Source organism: Carcharhinus amblyrhynchos, chromosome 6 (assembly GCF_965287045.1).
Source record: "Carcharhinus amblyrhynchos chromosome 6, sCarAmb.v2.hapA, whole genome shotgun sequence".
NCBI lineage: Eukaryota > Metazoa > Chordata > Chondrichthyes > Carcharhiniformes > Carcharhinidae > Carcharhinus > Carcharhinus amblyrhynchos.
Window position 1 is genome coordinate 84,563,700 of NC_137329.1, and position 19,753 is coordinate 84,583,452.

Sequence of the window (19,753 nt, forward strand, 5' to 3'; positions counted from 1 at the left end):
CTAACTCCATGTAAACTCCCTTATATTTGGGGCAACACTTAGCTTAGCCATTATACATGGCTTTGTGTTCCTATTGTGCCAATTATAATTAAGAACAGCTGATTACTTTTTTTTGTGTTGCTCTGCACCCAAGTCCTCCTTCCCCTACAAACCCTATTTCTATATCCGCCCTTGGGCAAAAGATCTCTGTGAATTCACTTAAAACTATACTTTCAAAAGGTCAACCTCTGGCCCCTAGCCCTTTCACCAAAGCATTTCTGTAGCTACTACTTCCGTACTTCCATCCATAAGTTCACGGAGCTCATGGACTTCCTTGCCAGTAAGGTGAGACTACTCATTAAGGTGTGCCTGCCACTTCCCTCCTTTGATGGGCCGAATGTCCTCCTCCTGCACTGTCGGGATTCTGCTTTGTGCCTGGTGAATGACTGATTAAGGGGAATGTTCTGTTTGGAGAGAGTGGGAGGCTGAGGGGACAAGGGTGGAATTTTAATAGCAGCAATCAGCAGCGCTGGCTGCGGGCGCGGGGAGAGGGCGCTGTTTTCGGAATGTGAGCGGGCTGTGAGTGTGGTGGAGGCGGTTCGGGGGCGGTTGACCACATCCCGTCGCTTGCGGTTCCCACAGGGGGAGCGGAATGGTGCTGCTGCTGTTAGAGTAACAGAGCAAAGCGGTATGGCCACCACACCACTCCGGTCCCAGAACAGCCAGGCAGCCGGCAGGATGAAGAAGGACGAATCCTTCCTGGGAAAGCTGGGAGGGACGTTGGTGAGGAAGAAAAAGGCCAAAGAAGGTGAGGAGCCGCCGGCCGGGCGGGGGGAAAGGGGGTGAGGAGAGGGGCAATGATGGGGGTGTGAGGAGAGAGGCTATAATGGGGGAAGCAATGACTGGGAGGGAGGAGAGGGGCAATGATTTGGGGAAGAGTGATGCGAGGGGCTGTGATTGGGGGGGGGTGAAGGGGGTGAGGAGAGGGGATTTGGGGGTGTAGACAGGGACAATGGGGATACGGGGTGGGGGGTGTTGGGGTAGTACAGCCTCTCACTATCCACACGGTCTGCAAAACAGTGATTCCCTTTTCCTCTTGTTCAATTGTAAAAAGAAGTTTAAATACCTTCAATTCGTGCTTTACTCGCTTCAGATTTTAATTAAAGTTGTGCCTCCGTGTTATTTAATCTTTAAACCACTTTCTAAAGCCAAATTAATCCCCTCCCCCATCCGCTTGAAAATACCCCTCAAGTTGTTTTCTGTACACTTAAAGAGTTACCCTATTTCCAGTTTGTTCCCATGAATGTTTTAAATTGAAATAATGCTGTTTTAATAAAACTCATGTTCCCTTTGTATTTTAACATTTATTTTAAAAAGAAAATTATTTTTCTACAATTTGTTAATCTCTGACAACTGGAATTTGAGTTGCTGTAAATGATTTTAAAATTTAAAGATCTCATTTGGAGGTTTTACCTGGATCATGTTGGTAAATTCAAACAACGAACTATTGTTTCTGTCGGTAGATTTTTTTCGTAAGTTTAAAAGCTAACGATGGATAATCAAATTCAGCCTTTTGAAGGAAGTGGATTGATCGTTTTATAGGATCGAGGCTTAAATTTGTAAAACGTTAATGTCTAAGATTACCACTTGACAAACAGGACCAAGCTTAAGTTAGAAACAAAGAAACTGGAAAAACTCAGCTGGCCTGGCAGCATCTGTGGAGAGAAATGGAATTAGCATTTTGGATAAATAGCCCATCATGTTTTAATTTGCCTGTGTTTGATTAGGATCTATCTATTTTTGCAGAAAATTAGCATTTAACGTTACAATTGCTGGAAGCTATGATTTAATGTGTACCTGACTTTTTGAGAAAAAAAATCTGGGATTTTTAAAAAAGGATTTTTTTCCATGATGTGTATAAACTGCCTGCGCCAGGTGTGATTATGGCAGCCTTTGTGGCTTCAGTTGAACTGGAAAACGCAAGTTCAAATCACTAACAAGAACAGGAATGAGTCAATAAGCAAAATATCAAAAACTTGACAATACCAAATTCTCTGGTGGAGAATTCTGAAAATTCACGAGCCCAAGTGAAACAGTTCTTCCTCATGTCTTGCTTTAAATGACCTACTGTTTTCTTAAAAGTGTCCCCATTTTAACTGCTGAACCAAAGGAAGCAATCTTGTTGATTTGATTTATTATTGTAATATGTATTGGGAAACAGCAAAAAGTATTGTTTCTTGGGTACTCATACAGACAAAACATACCGTTCAATGAGTAAATAGGGGAGAAGGAAAGGAGAGGGTGCAGAATATAGTGTTAAGGTCATAGCTAGAGTGTAGAGAAAGATCAACTTAATATATAGTTTCATTCAAAAGTCTGATAGCAACAGGGAAGAAGCTAGTCATAAGTTGTTTGGTATGTATTGTCAGACTGTTGTATCCTTTTCCTGATGGAAGAAGGTGGAAAAGAATGTCTGAGATGCGTGGGGTCCTTGATTATCTTGACTGCATTTCTGAGGCAGCGGCAAGTGTGGAGTTTGCACATTCTCCCCCCGTGCCTGTGTGGGTTTCCTCCAGGTGCTCTGGTTTCCTCCCACAGTCTAAAGATGTGTGGGTTACGTTGATTGGCCATGTTGAAATTGCCCCTTGGTGTCCTGAGATGCATAGGTTAGCGGGATTAGTGGGTAAACGTATAGAGTTATGGGGGTAGGACCTGAGTGGGATTGTGGTTGATGCAGACTCGATGGGCCAAATGGCCTCTTTCTGCACTTTAGGGTTTCTATGATTCTAAAGACAGTCAATGGATGGGAGGTTGGTTTGCGTGTTGGATTGGGCTATGATCACAGCTCTTTGTAGGTTTTTGTCAGAGTATGAGCCATACCAAACTGTGATACATCCAGAAAGGATGCTAATTGGCAAAAGTCATAGTGGACATACCAAATTTCCTTACCCACCCTCTTGAGAAAGTAGAGACGTTGGTGGACTTAACTGTGGCACCAGCATAGAGGGACCAGGATAAGTTATTGATGATCCAGACACCTAACTTGAAACTCGCAACCATTTACGCTTCATCACCGTTGATCTCAACCATTTCCACTTCAATACTGACACCCAAACTATCAAACTACCTCAGAATCTTGGTTTCAATGAGATCATATCTCATTCTTCTAAATGCCAGAGAACATAGGAAATTTCTAATCAGCCTCTTAGGCCAATGCCCTCATCCAAGAAATCAATTTAGTGAATCTTTGTTATATCTCCTCCAAGGTACATCCTTTGACAGAGAAGAAAACCAAGTATATCTGCACTACTCAACTTGTGGTCTCATGAAAGCATTGTACAATTATAGCAAAACTTTCTCATTCTAGTATGCAATCATGTCCAATGTGCAATTTACTTGTTGTACCTATGTGCTCACTTTAAAACATTTAAATCATCCTGTTTTTTTTTATTCACATTAATATTTAAATCATCCTGATTTTTTTTATTCACATTAACAAAGTAACTGGGCAGCATGGTGGCACAGTGGCTAGCATTGCTGCCTCACTGCGCCAGGGACCCAGGTTCAGTTCTAGCCTTGGGTCACTGCTTGTGTAGTGTTTGCACTTTTTCCCAAGTCTGAGGATTCCTCCAGGTGTTCAGGTTTCCTCCCACAGTCCAAAGATGTGCGGGTTAGGTTGATTGGTCATGCTGAATTGATCCCAGTGTCAGGGAGATTAGCAGAGTAAATATGTGGGTTCATTGGAATAGGACTTGGTGGAATTGTGATCTGTCCTATCTAGCTTTGTATTGTCAATAAATTTGAATACATTACCCTCAGTCAACAAATTTTGTAAACTAATGCTCCAGTAGTGATCCATGCAGTACTCCATTAGTTACATTCTAACTAAGTCGCAAGCCCCGTTTATTTCTGCTGTCTGCTTTCCGTTCATTAACAAATCCTCCACCCATGCAAAAAATTATTCCCAACCCTAGTAGCCCATATTTTGTGGTATCTTTCATGTAACAGCTCACGGAATACCTTTTGGAAGTCCAAATATACTACATCCATTGATTCCACTTTATCTACCCTGCTGGTTACATTCTCAAGTAACTCTGATAGGTTTGTCGAATGTTATTTGCCTTTTGGAAAGCCATGCTCATTGTACCTAATTATATAATGATTTTCTAAGTGTCCAGTTAACACCACCTTAATAATGAATTCAACCTGACTAGCCTGCAATTTTGTTTTCCCTCTTCCTGCCTTTCTTGAATAATAGTGTTAATATTTGCAACCTATCTGCTGGACCTTCCCCAGAATCTAGGGAATTTTGAAAAGTTCCAACCAATATATCCACTGTTTCTGCAGCCATCTCTTTTGAATCTAGGCCATCAAGTCCAGGTGATTTTTTTTCAACATTTAATGAAGAAATGGTGGTGTAGTGGTAATACCAATGGACCAATAACCCAAAGATCCAGGTTAATGTTCTAAAGATGAGTTCAAATCCCACCATATAGCTGGTGGTATTAAAAAAAAAATCAATAATGAAACCTGAAATTGAAAACTGGACTCAGTAATGATTGCCACTGTCTTGTCATTATATTAAGGTTTGTTAATGACAATTATATTGTTAAAGGAAATGCGTGATAGGTATGTGAACATATTATTAGAGGAAAGTTGGGATACTGCATGTGAGGAGTGGTGACACTGAGCAAAATTAATTAACTCTTTCATCAAGGAAAAGACTTCACCAACAAGCATGGATCCTATGAACACATCAGTGATTTTCATGCGAACTTATCTGGTTCACCGATGTCCCTTCAAAGGAATCTCCTGTCGTTACCTTGTCTGGCCTATGTATGACTCCAGACCCTCAGTAATGTGGTTGACTTTTAATTGCCTTCTGAAGTGAAACTGAGCAAGCTACTCAGTTCAAGGGCAAATTAGACGTAGATGAACAAATGCTGGCCAGAGATGCTTTCCATAAAATAATTTTTAAAATCCTTTTTCTTTATTTATTAATAAGTTGCACAAATCTCTGCCCCCTATTTTTAGTATACTTTTGTGTCTACTGTAAAGACAGGTACAAAATACCAAGATGGTTACAAAGAAGGGATCCCATCCTGCTGAGAGTCTATGTTTTGCTTCATCTGAAACTTTTAAAAGATATAATTCTGCAATATTTATATTAAACACCTGAATTTAAACTACTACACCAAGTAAAGATATTTAATTAGTGTATATTTAATAAACATGAGCTATAAACTCCGATCTTCCAATTATTGGACAGATCAGAGGTAATATGGTGAATGAGCCAGTCTAGGATACACTAGTATTAATAAATTTAGTTCCCATTGTGAAAAATTTCAAATTCCTTTGGACTGTCAAGCTGACTCTTTATTGCTAAGTTATCATGTTATTGAAGCATTAATATAATGTATAACGTATCAATATTTAAGCAACAATTTATAAACAATATGTGAAAACATGTTAGGCAATTTAATGTTGCCTTTTGGATAGAAGATATGGCCCATCCCCCATTCCTTTGTGTCACATACTAATCTGTATAGTTTCTTTCTAGTCCTTATATGCTAAGAATGACCCAAACCGTATAAACATAGGACAAGAGCAGGGGTAGGCCATTTGCCTATTCAATAAGGTCATGGCTGATCTGATGGTAACCTCAAATTTGCATTCTGCCTACCCCTGATAATGTATCACCTTCTTGCTTCAAAAAATCTATCCACCTCTGCCTTGCACATATTCAAAGCCACTAATGCCACCCTTTTTTCAGGAAGGGACTCCAAAGACTCAAGACCATGAAGAAACACCTTTCACCTCTATTTCTACTTTAATTGGGTGACCCCTTATGTTTAAACAGTGCTCGTTCTAGATTCTCCCACAAGAGGAAACATCCACTTTACATTCACCACTCAGGATTTCATATTTTAATCAAGTTGCTTCTTGCTCTACTAAACTCTATAAAGCTAGCCTGTACAACCTTTCTTCATAAGACAACCCACTCATTCCAAGTATCGGTCTGGTAAATCTTCTCGGATAGACACCAAAAACCAGAACTGCAGAAGAATTTTTCCAAGAGCTCAGCAAGTTCTGTATTCGAGCAAAGGGCACTGTACTTCCCCATTTGCTTTTTAGTTTGAGTTGGAGTTTTTTTTTCAGTTTGTTTATTGTTTCCATGGTTGATACAACCCAGGAATTTGAGGACAAGAGTCCTAGCTGTAAATAAAACCATGATTTTAAAATGTACTTTCTCTAATTCTAATGGATGAGAAATCTGAAATAATAAGTGTATTGACTAGCAGCCTTAATATGAAACTAAAATCTATCAAAGCATAAAGCCAATAAAAGTAAAAAGGAGTTATATTTCATCACATTTTGACAACATACAACTATTTGCATATCCCCACAGAGACTGAAAATAAGATTGTAAACCTCTCTAATTCCCCCCTCACTTTTAGCAAAACAAATATATGCTAAAACAAGACCACCTACACCTGCCAAAAGTTAGCAGTCCAAAACTAATGCATTTTTGAAAATTGTATCTTTAGAGCCAGTCTTAATCATTAAACTCATGCAATGTTTAATTCTGCACAAACCTGTACTTTTAAGTTGTTGGATGCATGCATAAGAGAATATTTCAGATCACCATGGGTGCGGCTTTGTTTAAGAAAACAATCCTTTTACATGAGCTGAGAGTGGGAGAAACCCTGAATTTGTAATGTTTGAAACAATGTCTTGACTTCAACTATGTTATTGTACTGGTACCATTTCTGCATTAATAGAGAAAACATATCAACTCCTTCTATTGTTGCATGCTCCTGATATAGTATAATCTCTGTTTGTACTGTACATTCTATTATAGAAATTGTACCTTTGTATAGTTGTGAAAATACTTGTATAGTTGTGAAAATTCCAATTGCTGTAGGAAAGAAGTTTGGAAGCAATGATAAATTACCAAATGGCTGGGCAGTTTAAGAATACTGTCTGCTGGATGGGGTGTCAGGAAGGGGAACATGTTGCGTCCTTTGGACTCCCCTTTGGTGGGGGAACATGTCGCACCCTTTCAGGGCGGTTTGTCCATCCTTTGTCCCCACCTGGCACTCAGCTCTCACCTGTGGCTCCTCGTAGCTGTTTGCATGCGACAGCCGCCAAACCCTGGGCAATGGCCTCGAGAAGCCAGCTAAACTAGTTGAGGGTACCCGATGGGTCTCAACCCTCGGTGAGATAGGGAGATGTCTATCCCAGCATGTGAAGACAGAGTCCGGAGGATTGAGCGGAAGAGACCAATGGAAGGTCCAACAGTCAAGAAGGCGGTTTCTGCAAGCCTTGTGGAACACGAAGAGCAGGTAAAGACACAGAAGACGCCCTGGTCATCCACTGTGCCTAGTCCCACCTCCAGCCGTCTTGACTCTTGTCTTGTTGCTGGATCTAGATGGGAATTGGGAAGAGAGAGTGATGCTGACGCTGCGCAACTCTCCCTCACTTTAATCCAAATCAAGCACTAGTTTCGACACCATCATCAGAGTCCTGTTCAACCCTTGAAGTCCTGTGGCGATGGGTGAGCGACGAAGCAGCAGGTGAGGATACAGTGGGAGCTGTAGTCACGGACCTGCACACAGGCGGCTCAGGTCTAATGGTCATTTTCCACTGACTGAAGCAGCAGTGGAACTCTGCGTCTACCTGGGCGACTGAGCAGTCCTCTCCAGGAACACACTGCTTGCCTCCATAGCATGGGGAAGGGGCTAGAAAAGGTTCCCTAAACATTGCCTGCTTCACTACACCCTGGTCAGTTTACCATGGCTGGCGGGGATCCCATCTTGCGGTCGAACACACAAAATAAAACACAAGGTGACACCGCTCACCATTGGCACTTGGAACGTGCACACGCTTTTGGACAACCTTACAGCAGACAGACCAGAGAGAAGTACAGCCTTAGTTGTCAGAGAGCTTGCAAGGTACAACATTGACATTGCAGCCCTGAGTGAAACTCGTCTTGCCAACGTAGGTCAGTTGACTGAAACTGGAGATGGATACACTTTTTTTTTCTGGAGCGGTCGTGGCAGCGATGAGTGTCGTGATACTGGAGTTGGATTCGCCATCAGAAGTCGCCTTGTTCGGAAACTTGATAGTCTACCCAAGGATGTGAACGACTGGCTTATGACATTACAGCTTCTGCTGCAGAACAGAAGTCAAGCCACCCTGATCAGCACGATGAGCAACCCGGACAAAATTGAAAACAAGTTCTACGAAGAACTAGATGCCCTACTATCAGCATTGAGCAGTACCGACAAGCTGATCTTGCTTGGCGATTTCAATGCAAGAGTAGGGTGTGACTCTGCAATCTGGCAGGGAGTCATTGGGAGGCATGGAGTGGGCAAGTGTAACATTAACGGCCTACTCTTAATGAAGACCTGTGCAGCACATGACCTCCACATCACCAACACAGTCTTCCGTCTGCCTACACGTAACAAGACCTGCTGGATGCACCTCCTCTGTAAGCATTGGCATCTTATTGACTATGTCATTGTCAGGAGAAAAGACAGGCAGGATGTCAGAGTAACCAAGGCCATGTGTGATGCTGATTGCTGGACAGATCATAGGCTCATTGTCTCCAAAATGAGGCTCCGCATCAGACCCAAGAGGTGACCACAAGGAAGCAAGGTCATGAAAAGAATCAATGCGGCCAAGCTAAAGAACCCCAGCATAGCTTCAGCACTGGCTGAAGACTTAGAAATCAAGCTTGCTGACTTACACCTCGCAGGCAGCGCTGAGGACAACTGGGAACGTATCAGGGATCCTATCCATACATCTGCGCTGAAGATGCTCGGGCCCTCCACCCGCAAGCAGCATGCTTGGTTTGATGAGGAGATACAGGCTCTACTTGTTGAAAAGCACTGTCTTCATTGGGCCTGTCAGAATGACCCATCTTCAGCTGCCAAGAAAAATGCTTTTACCAGTGCTTGCAAGACTGTCCAGAATAAACTGTGTAAAATGCAGGATGCTTGGCTGAGCGCCAAGGCAGATGAAATGCAGGGATTCGCTGACAGAAAAGACTTGAAACGGTTCTATGAAGCCGTCAATACTTTCTACAGACCTCAGTCTCTCGGGAGTTCCCCCTCCTGATTACAGATGATACAACTCTCATTACAGAGAAGGCTCAGATCCTGCAGAGATGGGCCGAACGCTTTGAAGCCGTCCCCAACTGACTGTCATCTATTTATGATGAGGCAATAGGCAGGATTCCCCAGCTTGATATCAACAGCGCCATGGATGACCCACCGGTAGTAGCCAAAGTCACAAAAGCTGCTAGCCAGCTACCCAGTGGCAAAGCCCCAGGGGCAGATGCCATACCCGCAGAGATCTATAAAGCTGCTGGTCCAACATTTATCAAGAAGCTTACCGACTTGTTCCAGTCCTTTTGGAAGCAAGGATCCATTCCTCAGGAACTTAAAGATGCTTCCATCATACACGTCTACAAGAGGAAGGGCAATTGGCAAGTATGCGACAACCACCAAGGAATCTCGCTGCTCTCCGTCACAGGAAAAATCCTCGCAAGAGTCCTCCTAAATCGTCTGGTCACTCATCTGGAGCTGGGCCTGCTTCCACAGTCACAGTGTGGCATCTGCAAAGGTCGTGGGACTACTGACATGACTTTTGCTGCACATCAACTTCAGGAGAAGCATCAGGAGCAGAATTGCGAGCTCGACACAACCTTTGACCGCGTGAAAGCCTTCGATACTGTAAGCCGACAAGGCCTGTGGAAGACCGTGTCAAAGTTCGGTTTCCCCCCCAGTTCATTCAGATGGTACGCCAGTTCCATGATGGCCAGAGTACTGGATGGTGGCGAATCCTCTGAGGCATTCCCAGTCACCAATGGCTTCAACAGGGCTGTGTGCTCACACCCACACTGTTCAGCATGATGTTTACTGCCATGCTGAATGATGCCTTCCAGGACAGTGTTGCTGGAATCAGCCTCAAGTACAGAGTGGATGGGAAGCTTTTCAACCTGAGGAGACTTCAAGTTATTACCAAAGTGAAAGAGACTGTTCTGAGAGATTTCCTCTTTGCCGATGACTGCGCCCTGTATGCTGGCTCAGAGCCAGAGTTGCAAGTCAGTATGGACAAATTTTCCACGGCTTGTGACAACTTTGGACTCACCATCAAAATTAAAAAGACCGAAGTCATGCACCAGCCTACTCCTCATGCACCGTACACAGGACCCATAATCACAATCAAAGGGCAGAAACTACAGGCAGTGGACCAGTTCACTTATCTTGGCAGCACCTTCTCCCAAGCAGTGACTATTCATGCAGAAGTTAACTGCAGGATAGCAAAGGCAAGTTCTGCTTTTGGTAGACTGCGCTTCACAGTATGGGAACATCATGGAATCAGCCCAGCAACAAAACTGAAGGTCTACAGCACTGTGGTGCTCACTACCCTCCTGTGTGCCTGTGAAACGTGGACTGTATATTGAAGGCATGCAAGACAGCTCAAGTATTTCCACATGACTTGTCTTTGCAGAATATTACACATCAGATGGCAAGACAAAGTACCAGACACTGAAGTTCTCTCTGGAGCAAGTCTACCATCAGTCCACACACTGCTGATGAGAGCGCAGACCTGGTGGGCAGGTCATGTCTTCCGTATGTCAGATGAGCGCATACCCAAGCAGCTCCTTTTTGGGGAACTCTCTACTGGAAGACGCTCGCATGGATGGCAGAAGAAATGTTTCAAAGACACGCTCAAAGCCTTCCTGAAGTCACTTGACATTGACACAACCACCTGGGAAACGCTGGCACAAAACCGCCCTACCTGGCGCTGCCTCATCCACAAAGGCTGTCAAGCTCACGAAGCAACGTGTATTGCTGAAGCACAATTTAAGTGCGAGCTGCGCAAGTCCAGAGCCACCAGCAACTACGGTATCTACACAAATTTGTCCAATGTGTGCCAGGACATTCCATGTCCGAATTGGCCTGATTAGTCATCTTCGGACACACCGCAACCAGCCCCAAAATGACTAATGGTGTCGAGGTCCTCATCGATGACGATGGACAATGAACAAGCGGATAGTATATCAGATTGGATTAATGCCTACTAATCAATGTTGAAACTTTTTTAATAACTTCATAAACTATGTGATTGAATTTCTTCTGAGATTCAAATTTTTGTGAAGGAGTTGTAACTGGGTGTTTTTGTTTTCGTACTATGCTTATATATCAAATACTTTCTAATTGATTTAAGATAAACATCTTGTTAAAAGGTTCCCTTAGGCTTTTGTTAATGGCTAGCTACAATATCTAAACAATCCATGTTGTCAATAAGATTAGGTTAACTTATTTGGTAAGTGTTCCAAAATGAAGTAGAACATAGAACATAGAACACTACAGCACAAACAGGCCCTTCGGCCCACAAGTTGCGCCAATCACATCATCACCTACCAACCTACAGACCTATCTATAACCCTCAATCTCATTAAACCCCATAGGTCAAAGATTGCTGGCTGAAAGTCTTTTTTAAAGTAGGATGTATGCAAACCCAAATGCTGAGGGGAGGAATGAATGAATCTCTCTTTCTGGTCTTAAAATATTATCTGCCCCAGCTGCTTACTTTTCATTTCATTTCAATTATGAAGTTGATTTATTGTCAGTCAGTCTTGCTATTGACAGTGTATTTGCGATTGTTTTGCCCAAAATTCTGTCAGATTAGCAGATACAATAAGGAGTTCATGCTAAAGAGGCCATGTTAAAGCCTGTTGTAGACTGTTTCATTCTTTATCGTTTTAAGAATTGGATTTCCAGTTACTGGTGTTGTCTCCAGTGTTGTGCTCAATTTTAAATAATTTGGGCAGTTATTGTTTGCTCCATTGTAATTGTATGACCATTTCTGATGATTATTTTAATCTCTAGTGCACTGTATTATAACTGTGGGTAATTCAGAGTCGTGTCTTGTGTTATTCCTCCAGACATGTATGAAGACATGGATTTATTTAAGATTTAGTCTGCTTATGGAAATGCCCCTTTAGCTGTGGCTCGAGACAAAAGAGTTGGTGGGGTGAGGGGAATCCAGAATTCTAACATATGTCCTCTGCTTCAAATGGGATAGTTGATACTTGAGACCAAAGGTGTTTAGGTACACTAAAAAGCACTCTTGTCTCTAGTTCAGGAGGTTGCAAACTTATGACTCACTCTTGGACTGGAACACATAATCCAAGCTGAAAATTCAGTGTAATTATGAATACTACTACATTGTTGGAGTTGATATCTTTTGGTTAAGATATTAATCCAAGCCCCGGCATCTTTTTGTGTTGACGCATTTGGTATTATTTCAAAGAGAGTGTGAGTTCTTCAGGTACCTTGTTAATATCCTGTTAAATCAAAGGCTTCCAGATTTAGACTAGTGTATTATCTCTGCTTTTTGTGGGATCCTGTTGGATATAAGTTATCTGCTGCATCTTCCAAAAAATCATGGTGATTACATTTCAATTAGGTACAGAATGCTTTGGAATGTCCTGAGAATATGAAAGGCACTGTCACGTAAGATTCATTTCCTCCATTTGACATAGACTTAAGAATGCAATGAATTAGATAGACATGATTTTTTAGTATGCTATTTGAAAATTTATGAGTTGTATATAAACACCTTTTATAAACATTGATTACTAACACAAAATATATTGTTATTGTGACAATTATATTGGAGACTATGGTAAAGAGGTAGAACTTCAAATGATCATCAAATTGAGAAACTGACACTACTTATGGGTAATATCACTGAGCAGCATGTAAATGTTGAATGAGATGGAGTTCTGTGCCATTCTAGACAAACTTGATCACCAGAAGAAAATCCCTTTGAGGAGATGAGGGAAGATTGGATGAGATGATCCATGGTGATGAATAGTAATTGAAGGATTTGACTGTAAAGGTGGAGTGACGGCTTTGGTTAAATCAAATTTAGCAGTGATATCCAGTCATTAGTCCCACAGGCTCACTGTGAGTCTCATACGTGCACAGCAGTTTCTCAGATTTGTAGAGAATTGTGGCATTGAAAGTGGAGGTAAGATTGTGTCAAATGGATCAAAGAAGCTGTCAATGTTTAATGCAAATGGTATATCAGAGGAAAAGGAGTAAGGAGAAGTTTTTTTTCAAAGGACAGATAGAGTGCATGATCTAGACGTAGAGGTGAATTGTTTCAACAAAATAAGAAATGACTTAGCAATTGAAATCTTTAAGGTGTGATATTTAGGTAAGAAGGTGCCAGAACTAATTGGAAGAGTAAATTTCATCGAAGGGAGACTGAAAATTGAAGAAATGGAATGAGATGTATCAGGTGGAAATTAAAATGGTCAAGGATGAGGAGTCACTCAGTGCAAAGACTACTGAGGAGAAAGGGAGGATGTTTCAGTAGAGGGTGGAGAATAATAGGAAAACCATGAAAACTTTGAAGATTGGATCAGGTGAAAGATTATTAAAAGGTAGAAAGTAGAAATGACAGAGATTATGTGGCTGTTACTGCATGATTACTTTAGTTTGATGTTCACATAGTGATTACTAGAGCAGCTTACACCATTTTTTTTTCAATTTACTTATATTTAAATGAATACTCTTCATAATTTAGTTTGTAATGGATGTCACCTGACTAGAATAACTGTTCGAGCATAAAACTATAATAGAACGAACACAAAAAATATTTTCAATATCATTAGAGCTAGAAATACTGACCATTCACCAACTCTGTGTAAGAGCTGCCAACAGGGGCTTAAGTTACCAGGAATAAAGTGCATAAATTGCTGAAAAGTTCTTCAAGGAATAGTTTGGTGGTTCTATTCAGTTTTGCAGTAAAAATACCAATTCTCAGACTATGATCAGTAAAGTATATTTAATTAACAAAGTTCCTTCTTTAAAACCAGAAAGAAATATCTTGATTATAATACTTCAGTTACACAAATAGTTGACATGATCTTTATTTGGGATCACCTGATATATCGACATAACAATGGTGAGTGTACATTACAGAACTTCATTTTATGTGAAGCACTTTGAGATATTTCTGAGAAATATAATAGGCCATCTTTTCCAATACTTATTCCCGTAAGGGAACGTTTTAGTTTCCTCTGAAAATTGTAGTTCCTGACTCAGTATGAGGTTTTAACGCCACCCCCCCATCTCCTAATTCCACCCCCACTTTGTAAATTCCACATGCAACCATACCCCTGATTTTCTTTATTAGCTGAAATTGTGTCCAGTGCACCTTCTTCTAGAATGATACACCACTGAAGGAAGCCACTTGGATCATGCCTGCATAGTGCTTTGATATAACGACCCAATCAATCCCAATTTCCTACTCTTTCTCCAATCAATGTATTTTTTCTCTTCAAAAGTGAAATGGATAAATTTGAATGTTACTATTGAATCTACTGCCACCACCCTTTCAGATCACAGCATTTCACTATGCCAAAAAAACCTATTTTTTAGAAAAAAAATAATGAAAGCACTTTTATTCTTTTATGGATGTGGGGTGTCACTAGTAAGGCCGGTATTTGTTGCCTATCCCTAATTGCCCTTGAGCAAAGTGACTTGCCACATCATTTGAGAGGGCAGTTAAGAGTCAAGCACGTTGCTGTGGATCTGGAATCACATGTAGGTTAGACCAGGTAAGGATGACAGATTTCCTTCCCTAAAAGAAATGAGTGAATCGGATGGGTTTTTACAACAGTTGATGCTAGTAATGGTGATCATGAAACTGAGATTAACTTTATATGCAAGATTTATTAACTAACTTCAAATTGCACCAGTTGCTGTGGTGGGATTTGAACCCATGTCCCTGGTTACTAGTCCATTGACATTACTACTATGCCACTGTCTCCCATAAGCCATCTGCATCCTTTATTGGCCCTTGCTGCTGGAAGTGGTTTTTGTTTATTTATTCCATTAAAACAATTCATGATTTTGAACATTATAAATCTCCTTTAACCTCATTCTTCTTAGTGCAGAGGTTATTCATTCCTAGTAGCATTCTGGTAAATGTCTGCTGCATTTTCTCCAAGGCTTTGACATCCCTACTAATGTGTGGTGCCCAGAATTGAATATTCTGTAGTGCTCCAGGCGTAAACAGTGTTATGTAAATGTTTAATACAGCTTCCTTGTTTTCATAAACTATTAATAAACCCAAGGATGAGCTTTATTTTTTTATTGGATGTAGGAACAGGAGTATGCCATTTAGTCCTTTGATCCTTTTCCAGTATTCAATGATTTCATGATCATCTGTGATCTAACTTCATATATTCACAATGACTTGTATCTGTTAATACCATTGGCTAACTGTTATGACAGTGGAGACAAAAATGGAATTATACACAAATATTAGACTATAAGAAAAGATCTGTATTTTAAAATGGACACAAATCCTGGAGATGGCTGAGAATGTGTAGTTAGCTATTGATAGGAATGGCTGGAGGGTGATTCTTGAAGGGACAATGGACACCCTCCCCATGTTTCCAGACAGTGAACTTATAAAAGCATCCAAAGACTGATAAGTCTGGTAAAGACAAAGGAACATAATTGCCATCCCATCTCAAAGACCCTGTGTGTAATTGCCCAGATGTGGAGATGCCGATGTTGGACAGGGGTAAGCACAGTAAGAAATCTCTCAATACCAGGTTAAAGTCCAACAGGTTTATTTAGTAGCACAAGCTTTTGGAGTGTTGTCCTTCTTCAGGTGAGTGAAGAATTATGTTCACAAACAGGGCATACATAGACACAAACTCAATTTTCAAGGTAATGGTTGGAATGTAAGCCTTTACAGATAATCAAGTCTTTACAAGTACAGGCAATGTGAGTGGAGAGAGGGTTAAGCACAGGCTAAAGAGGTGTGAATTGTCACCAGCCAGGACGGTTAGAGATTTTGCAAGCTCAGGCAAGTTAAGAATGATGAATGGGATGGATAGGATAGAGGTGGAGAGACTCTTCCCGCTCAAAAAAGACAGTAGGACTAGGGGGCACAGCCTCAAGATAAAGGGGAGGCGGTTTAGAACGGAGTTGAGGAGGAACTTCTTCACTCAAAGGGTGGTGAATCTCTGGAATTCTCTGCCCGTTGAAGTGGTGGAGGCTGTCTCGCTAAATATTTTTAAGAAGCGGGTTGATGGGTTCTTGATAAGAGAGGGGATTAAGGGCTATGGGGAGAGGGCGGGAAAGTGGAACTGAGCCACAACAGATCAGCCATGATCTTATTGAATGGCGGGGCAGGCTCGAAGGGCTAGATGGCCTACTCCTGCTCCTATTTCTTATGTTCTTATGTAACATAAGAAATAGGAGCAGGAGTAGGCCATCTAGCCCTTTGAGCCTGCCCCGCCATTCAATAAGATCATGGCTGATCTGAAGTAACTCAGTTCCACTTTCCCACCTGCTCCACATAACCTTTAATCCCCTTGCCTACCAAAAATCTATCTACCCGTGTCTTAAATACATTTAGTGAGGAAGCCTCAACCACTTTGACGGGCAGAGAATTCCAGAGATTCACCACCCTTTGAGTGAAGAAGTTCCTCCTCAACTCTGTTCTAAACCGGCACCCCCCCCTCCCTATCTTGAGGCTATGCCCTCTAGTCCTGCTGTCCTTTGAGCGGGAAGAACCTCTCCACCTCCACCCTATCCATCCCTTTCATCATCTTGTACGTCTCAATGAGATCTCCCCTCATCCTTCTAAACTCTAACGAGTACAAGCCCAGTCTATTCAGCCTCCCCTCATAGCTCAACCCCCTCAACTCTGGTATCAGCCTTGTGAACCTCCTCTGCACTCCCTCCAAGGCCAAAATATCCTTGCACAAGTGCAGCGACCAAAACTGCACACAGTACTCCAGCTGCGGCCTCACCAGTGCCCTGTACAGTTGCAGCAAGACCTCCCTACTTTTATATTCAATCCCCCTCGCTATGAAGGCCAGCATCCCACTTGCCTTCCTGACCACCTGCTGCACCTGCAGGCTGGGTTTTTGTGACTCATACACAAGGACCGCCAGGTCCCTCTGCATCGTAGCGTACTGCAGCTTTTCGCCCTGTAAGTAGTAGTCCTTCCTACCATTGTTCCTACCAAAGTGGATAAAGTTGTGGGGGTTACAGATAGTGTGACATGAACGCATGATCCCAGTTGGTGGATGATGTTCTCACATGAGATGATGGCATCTATCTCGATGATCCGGCACATCTTGCAGAGGTTGCTGTGGCAGAATTGTGTGGTGTTGTGGTCACTGTTCTGCTGAAGGCTAGGTAGTTTGCTGTGGAAAGGGTTTGTTTGAGGTTGTGTGGTTGTTTGAAGACAAGAACTGGGTGTAGGGATGGCTTGGCGAGATGTTCGTTTTCTTCAATGACATTTTGAGGGCTCCAGAGAAGATGTCGTAGCTTCTCTGCTCCGGGGAGGTACTGGACGATGAAGGGTACTCTGTCCGCCGTGTCCCATGTTTGCCTTCTGAGGAGGTCGGTGCAGTTTTTCGCTGTGGCCTGTTGAAACTGTCGATCAATGAGTTGAGCACCATATCCTGCTGTTATGAAGGCATCTTTCATCGTCTATAGATGCCCCTTGCAATCCTCCTCATCTGAGCAGACCTTGTGTATACGGAGGGCTTCTTTAACATGTTCAGGGTGGAAGCTGGAGAAGTGGAGCATCGTAAAGTTATCCGTGGGCTTGTGGTACAGTGAGGTGCTGAGGTGACTGTCCTTGACCGAGATGCGTGTGTCCAAGATTGCAACTGATTCCAGAGAGTAATCCATAGTGAGTTTGGTGGAATGGAACTTGTTGCTTGCATCATGTAGTTGTTTCAGAGATTGTTCGTCATGAATCAAAAAGGAAGAAAATGTCATGAATGTATCTAGTGTCTAGCATCGGTTGAAGGTCCTCTGTGGTGAAGAGGTCTTGTTCGAACCTGTGCATGAAGATGTTGACATGTTGAGGTGCGAATTTGGTTCCATGTGGCTGTTCTGTGTGTCTGGATGAAGAACTCGTTGTTGAAGGTGAAGACGTTGTGGCCCAGGATGAAGCGGATGAGGTGTAGCTGGAGATTGGCAGTTGTCGCCCCCAACACCATCCCCTACAGACAAGCCCTCTGTATACACAGAATCTAGTCAGATGAGGAGGTTTGCAACAGACACCTGCAGATGCTGAAAAACGCTCTCATAAGAACAGAGGGTTTGTCTGTAGGGGATGACAACGGCCAATCTCCAGATGCAATTGTACAACTCATCCGTTTCATCCTGGACCACAATGTCTTCACCTTCAATAACCAGTTTTTCATCCAGACACATGGAACAGCCATGGGGACCAAATTCGCACCTCAGTATGCTAACACCGTCATGCACAGGTTTGAACAAGACCTCTTCACCACAGAGGGCCTTCAACCGATGCTATACACTAGATACATCAATGACATTTTCTTCCTTTTGGACAATGGCAAACAATCACTTGAAACAACTACGTGATGACATCAACGAGTTCCATCCCATTATCAGACTCACCATGGACTACTCTCTGGAATTGGTTGCATTCGTGAACACACGCATCTCCATCAAGGACGGTCACCTCAGCATTTCGCTGTACTGCAAGCCCATGGATAACCTCCCGATGCTCCACTTCTAAATTTTAGATATACTTTAAATGCCAACTTACAATTTTAAGCAATTAATTATCCAGCAATTTATGAATAAAGCAATTTGGCTTCATAAGAATTTTATTGAAACACAAATAAATAATGAATAAAAAAATAGAAAAGCAGAACTTAATGTTCAGAATTTAATGATTGGATGTGAACGGGTTGTGACAGACACTGATGATAAGAGCGGGGTTAAAAGCTAGGGGGCAGTGCTGATGCATTGTTTAGCCAAATTACGAATGAAACATTGCTGTAGTTATTCTGTTGGAATAAGCATTTTCAGTGTGGATGACCAAATAGACCAGAGTTTTATATATTAAGTTTTAGTAAGCAAACTTTCTTTGCAAATTAGTTTGTCCCTTTAATAAAAAAGGAAGTGATTGCAATGAATAGGGGAACCAAAGCTTTCCAGCTACATTCATGTGTGCATGCACTAGGAAGCTGATCACAATTGACTAAACAATGCATCAGCACTGCCCCCTAGCTTTTAACCCCACCCTTATTATCAGTGTCTGTCACAACCTGTCCACATCCAATCATTAAATTCTGAACATTAAGTTCTGCTTTTCTATTTTTTTTTAAATTCGTTATTTATTTGTGTTTCAATATGTACAGGTTAGGTTGATTGGCCATGCTAAATTGTCCCTTAGTGTTAGGGGGATTAGCTAGGGTAAATGCATGGGGATATGGGGATAAGGCCTGGCTGGGATTGTAGTCGGTGCAGACTCGATGGGCCAAATGGCCTCCTCCTGCTCCTCCTGTAGGATTCTATGATTCTATTAAAATTTTTATGCAGCCAAATTGCTTTATTCATAAGTTGCTGGATAATTAATTGCTTAAAATTGAAAGTTAGCATTTAAAGTATATCTAAAATTTAGTAGTGCCAAGTAAGCTGAAAAAGTACTGAGCAGGTAAAATGTTTGAATGAAAATAAAAACTGGAATTTCTAAGGGTGCGCATAACCCAGTTATGCTGCTTTTGTTCACATGCTCAGATTTCCACTGGGGACCAAACTGCTGCCATTTTCTTCAATGAAATCTTCAATGAAAATCTTGCCTTTTTTAGTCCAGAGTCCACTCCGCTCTACATTCAGATTTCTCAGAGTCCTCTAAATCATTCTCAATCCTGAGCTAAATAACAAAT

General features: G+C 41.9%; 1 protein-coding gene across 1 annotated transcript in view; it reads left to right on the top strand.

Annotated features, from left to right (window-relative positions):
• Positions 1–613: 613 nt before the first annotated feature.
• Positions 614–19,753, top strand: part of parvb (parvin, beta) — a 66,211-nt gene continuing 47,071 nt past the window's right edge. Inside the window, exon 1 of the mRNA XM_080190834.1 lies at positions 614–787. Coding sequence (XP_080046960.1) covers positions 670–787 — 118 coding nt within the window. The 5' untranslated portion in view covers positions 614–669. The remainder of the gene's footprint in view (positions 788–19,753) is intronic.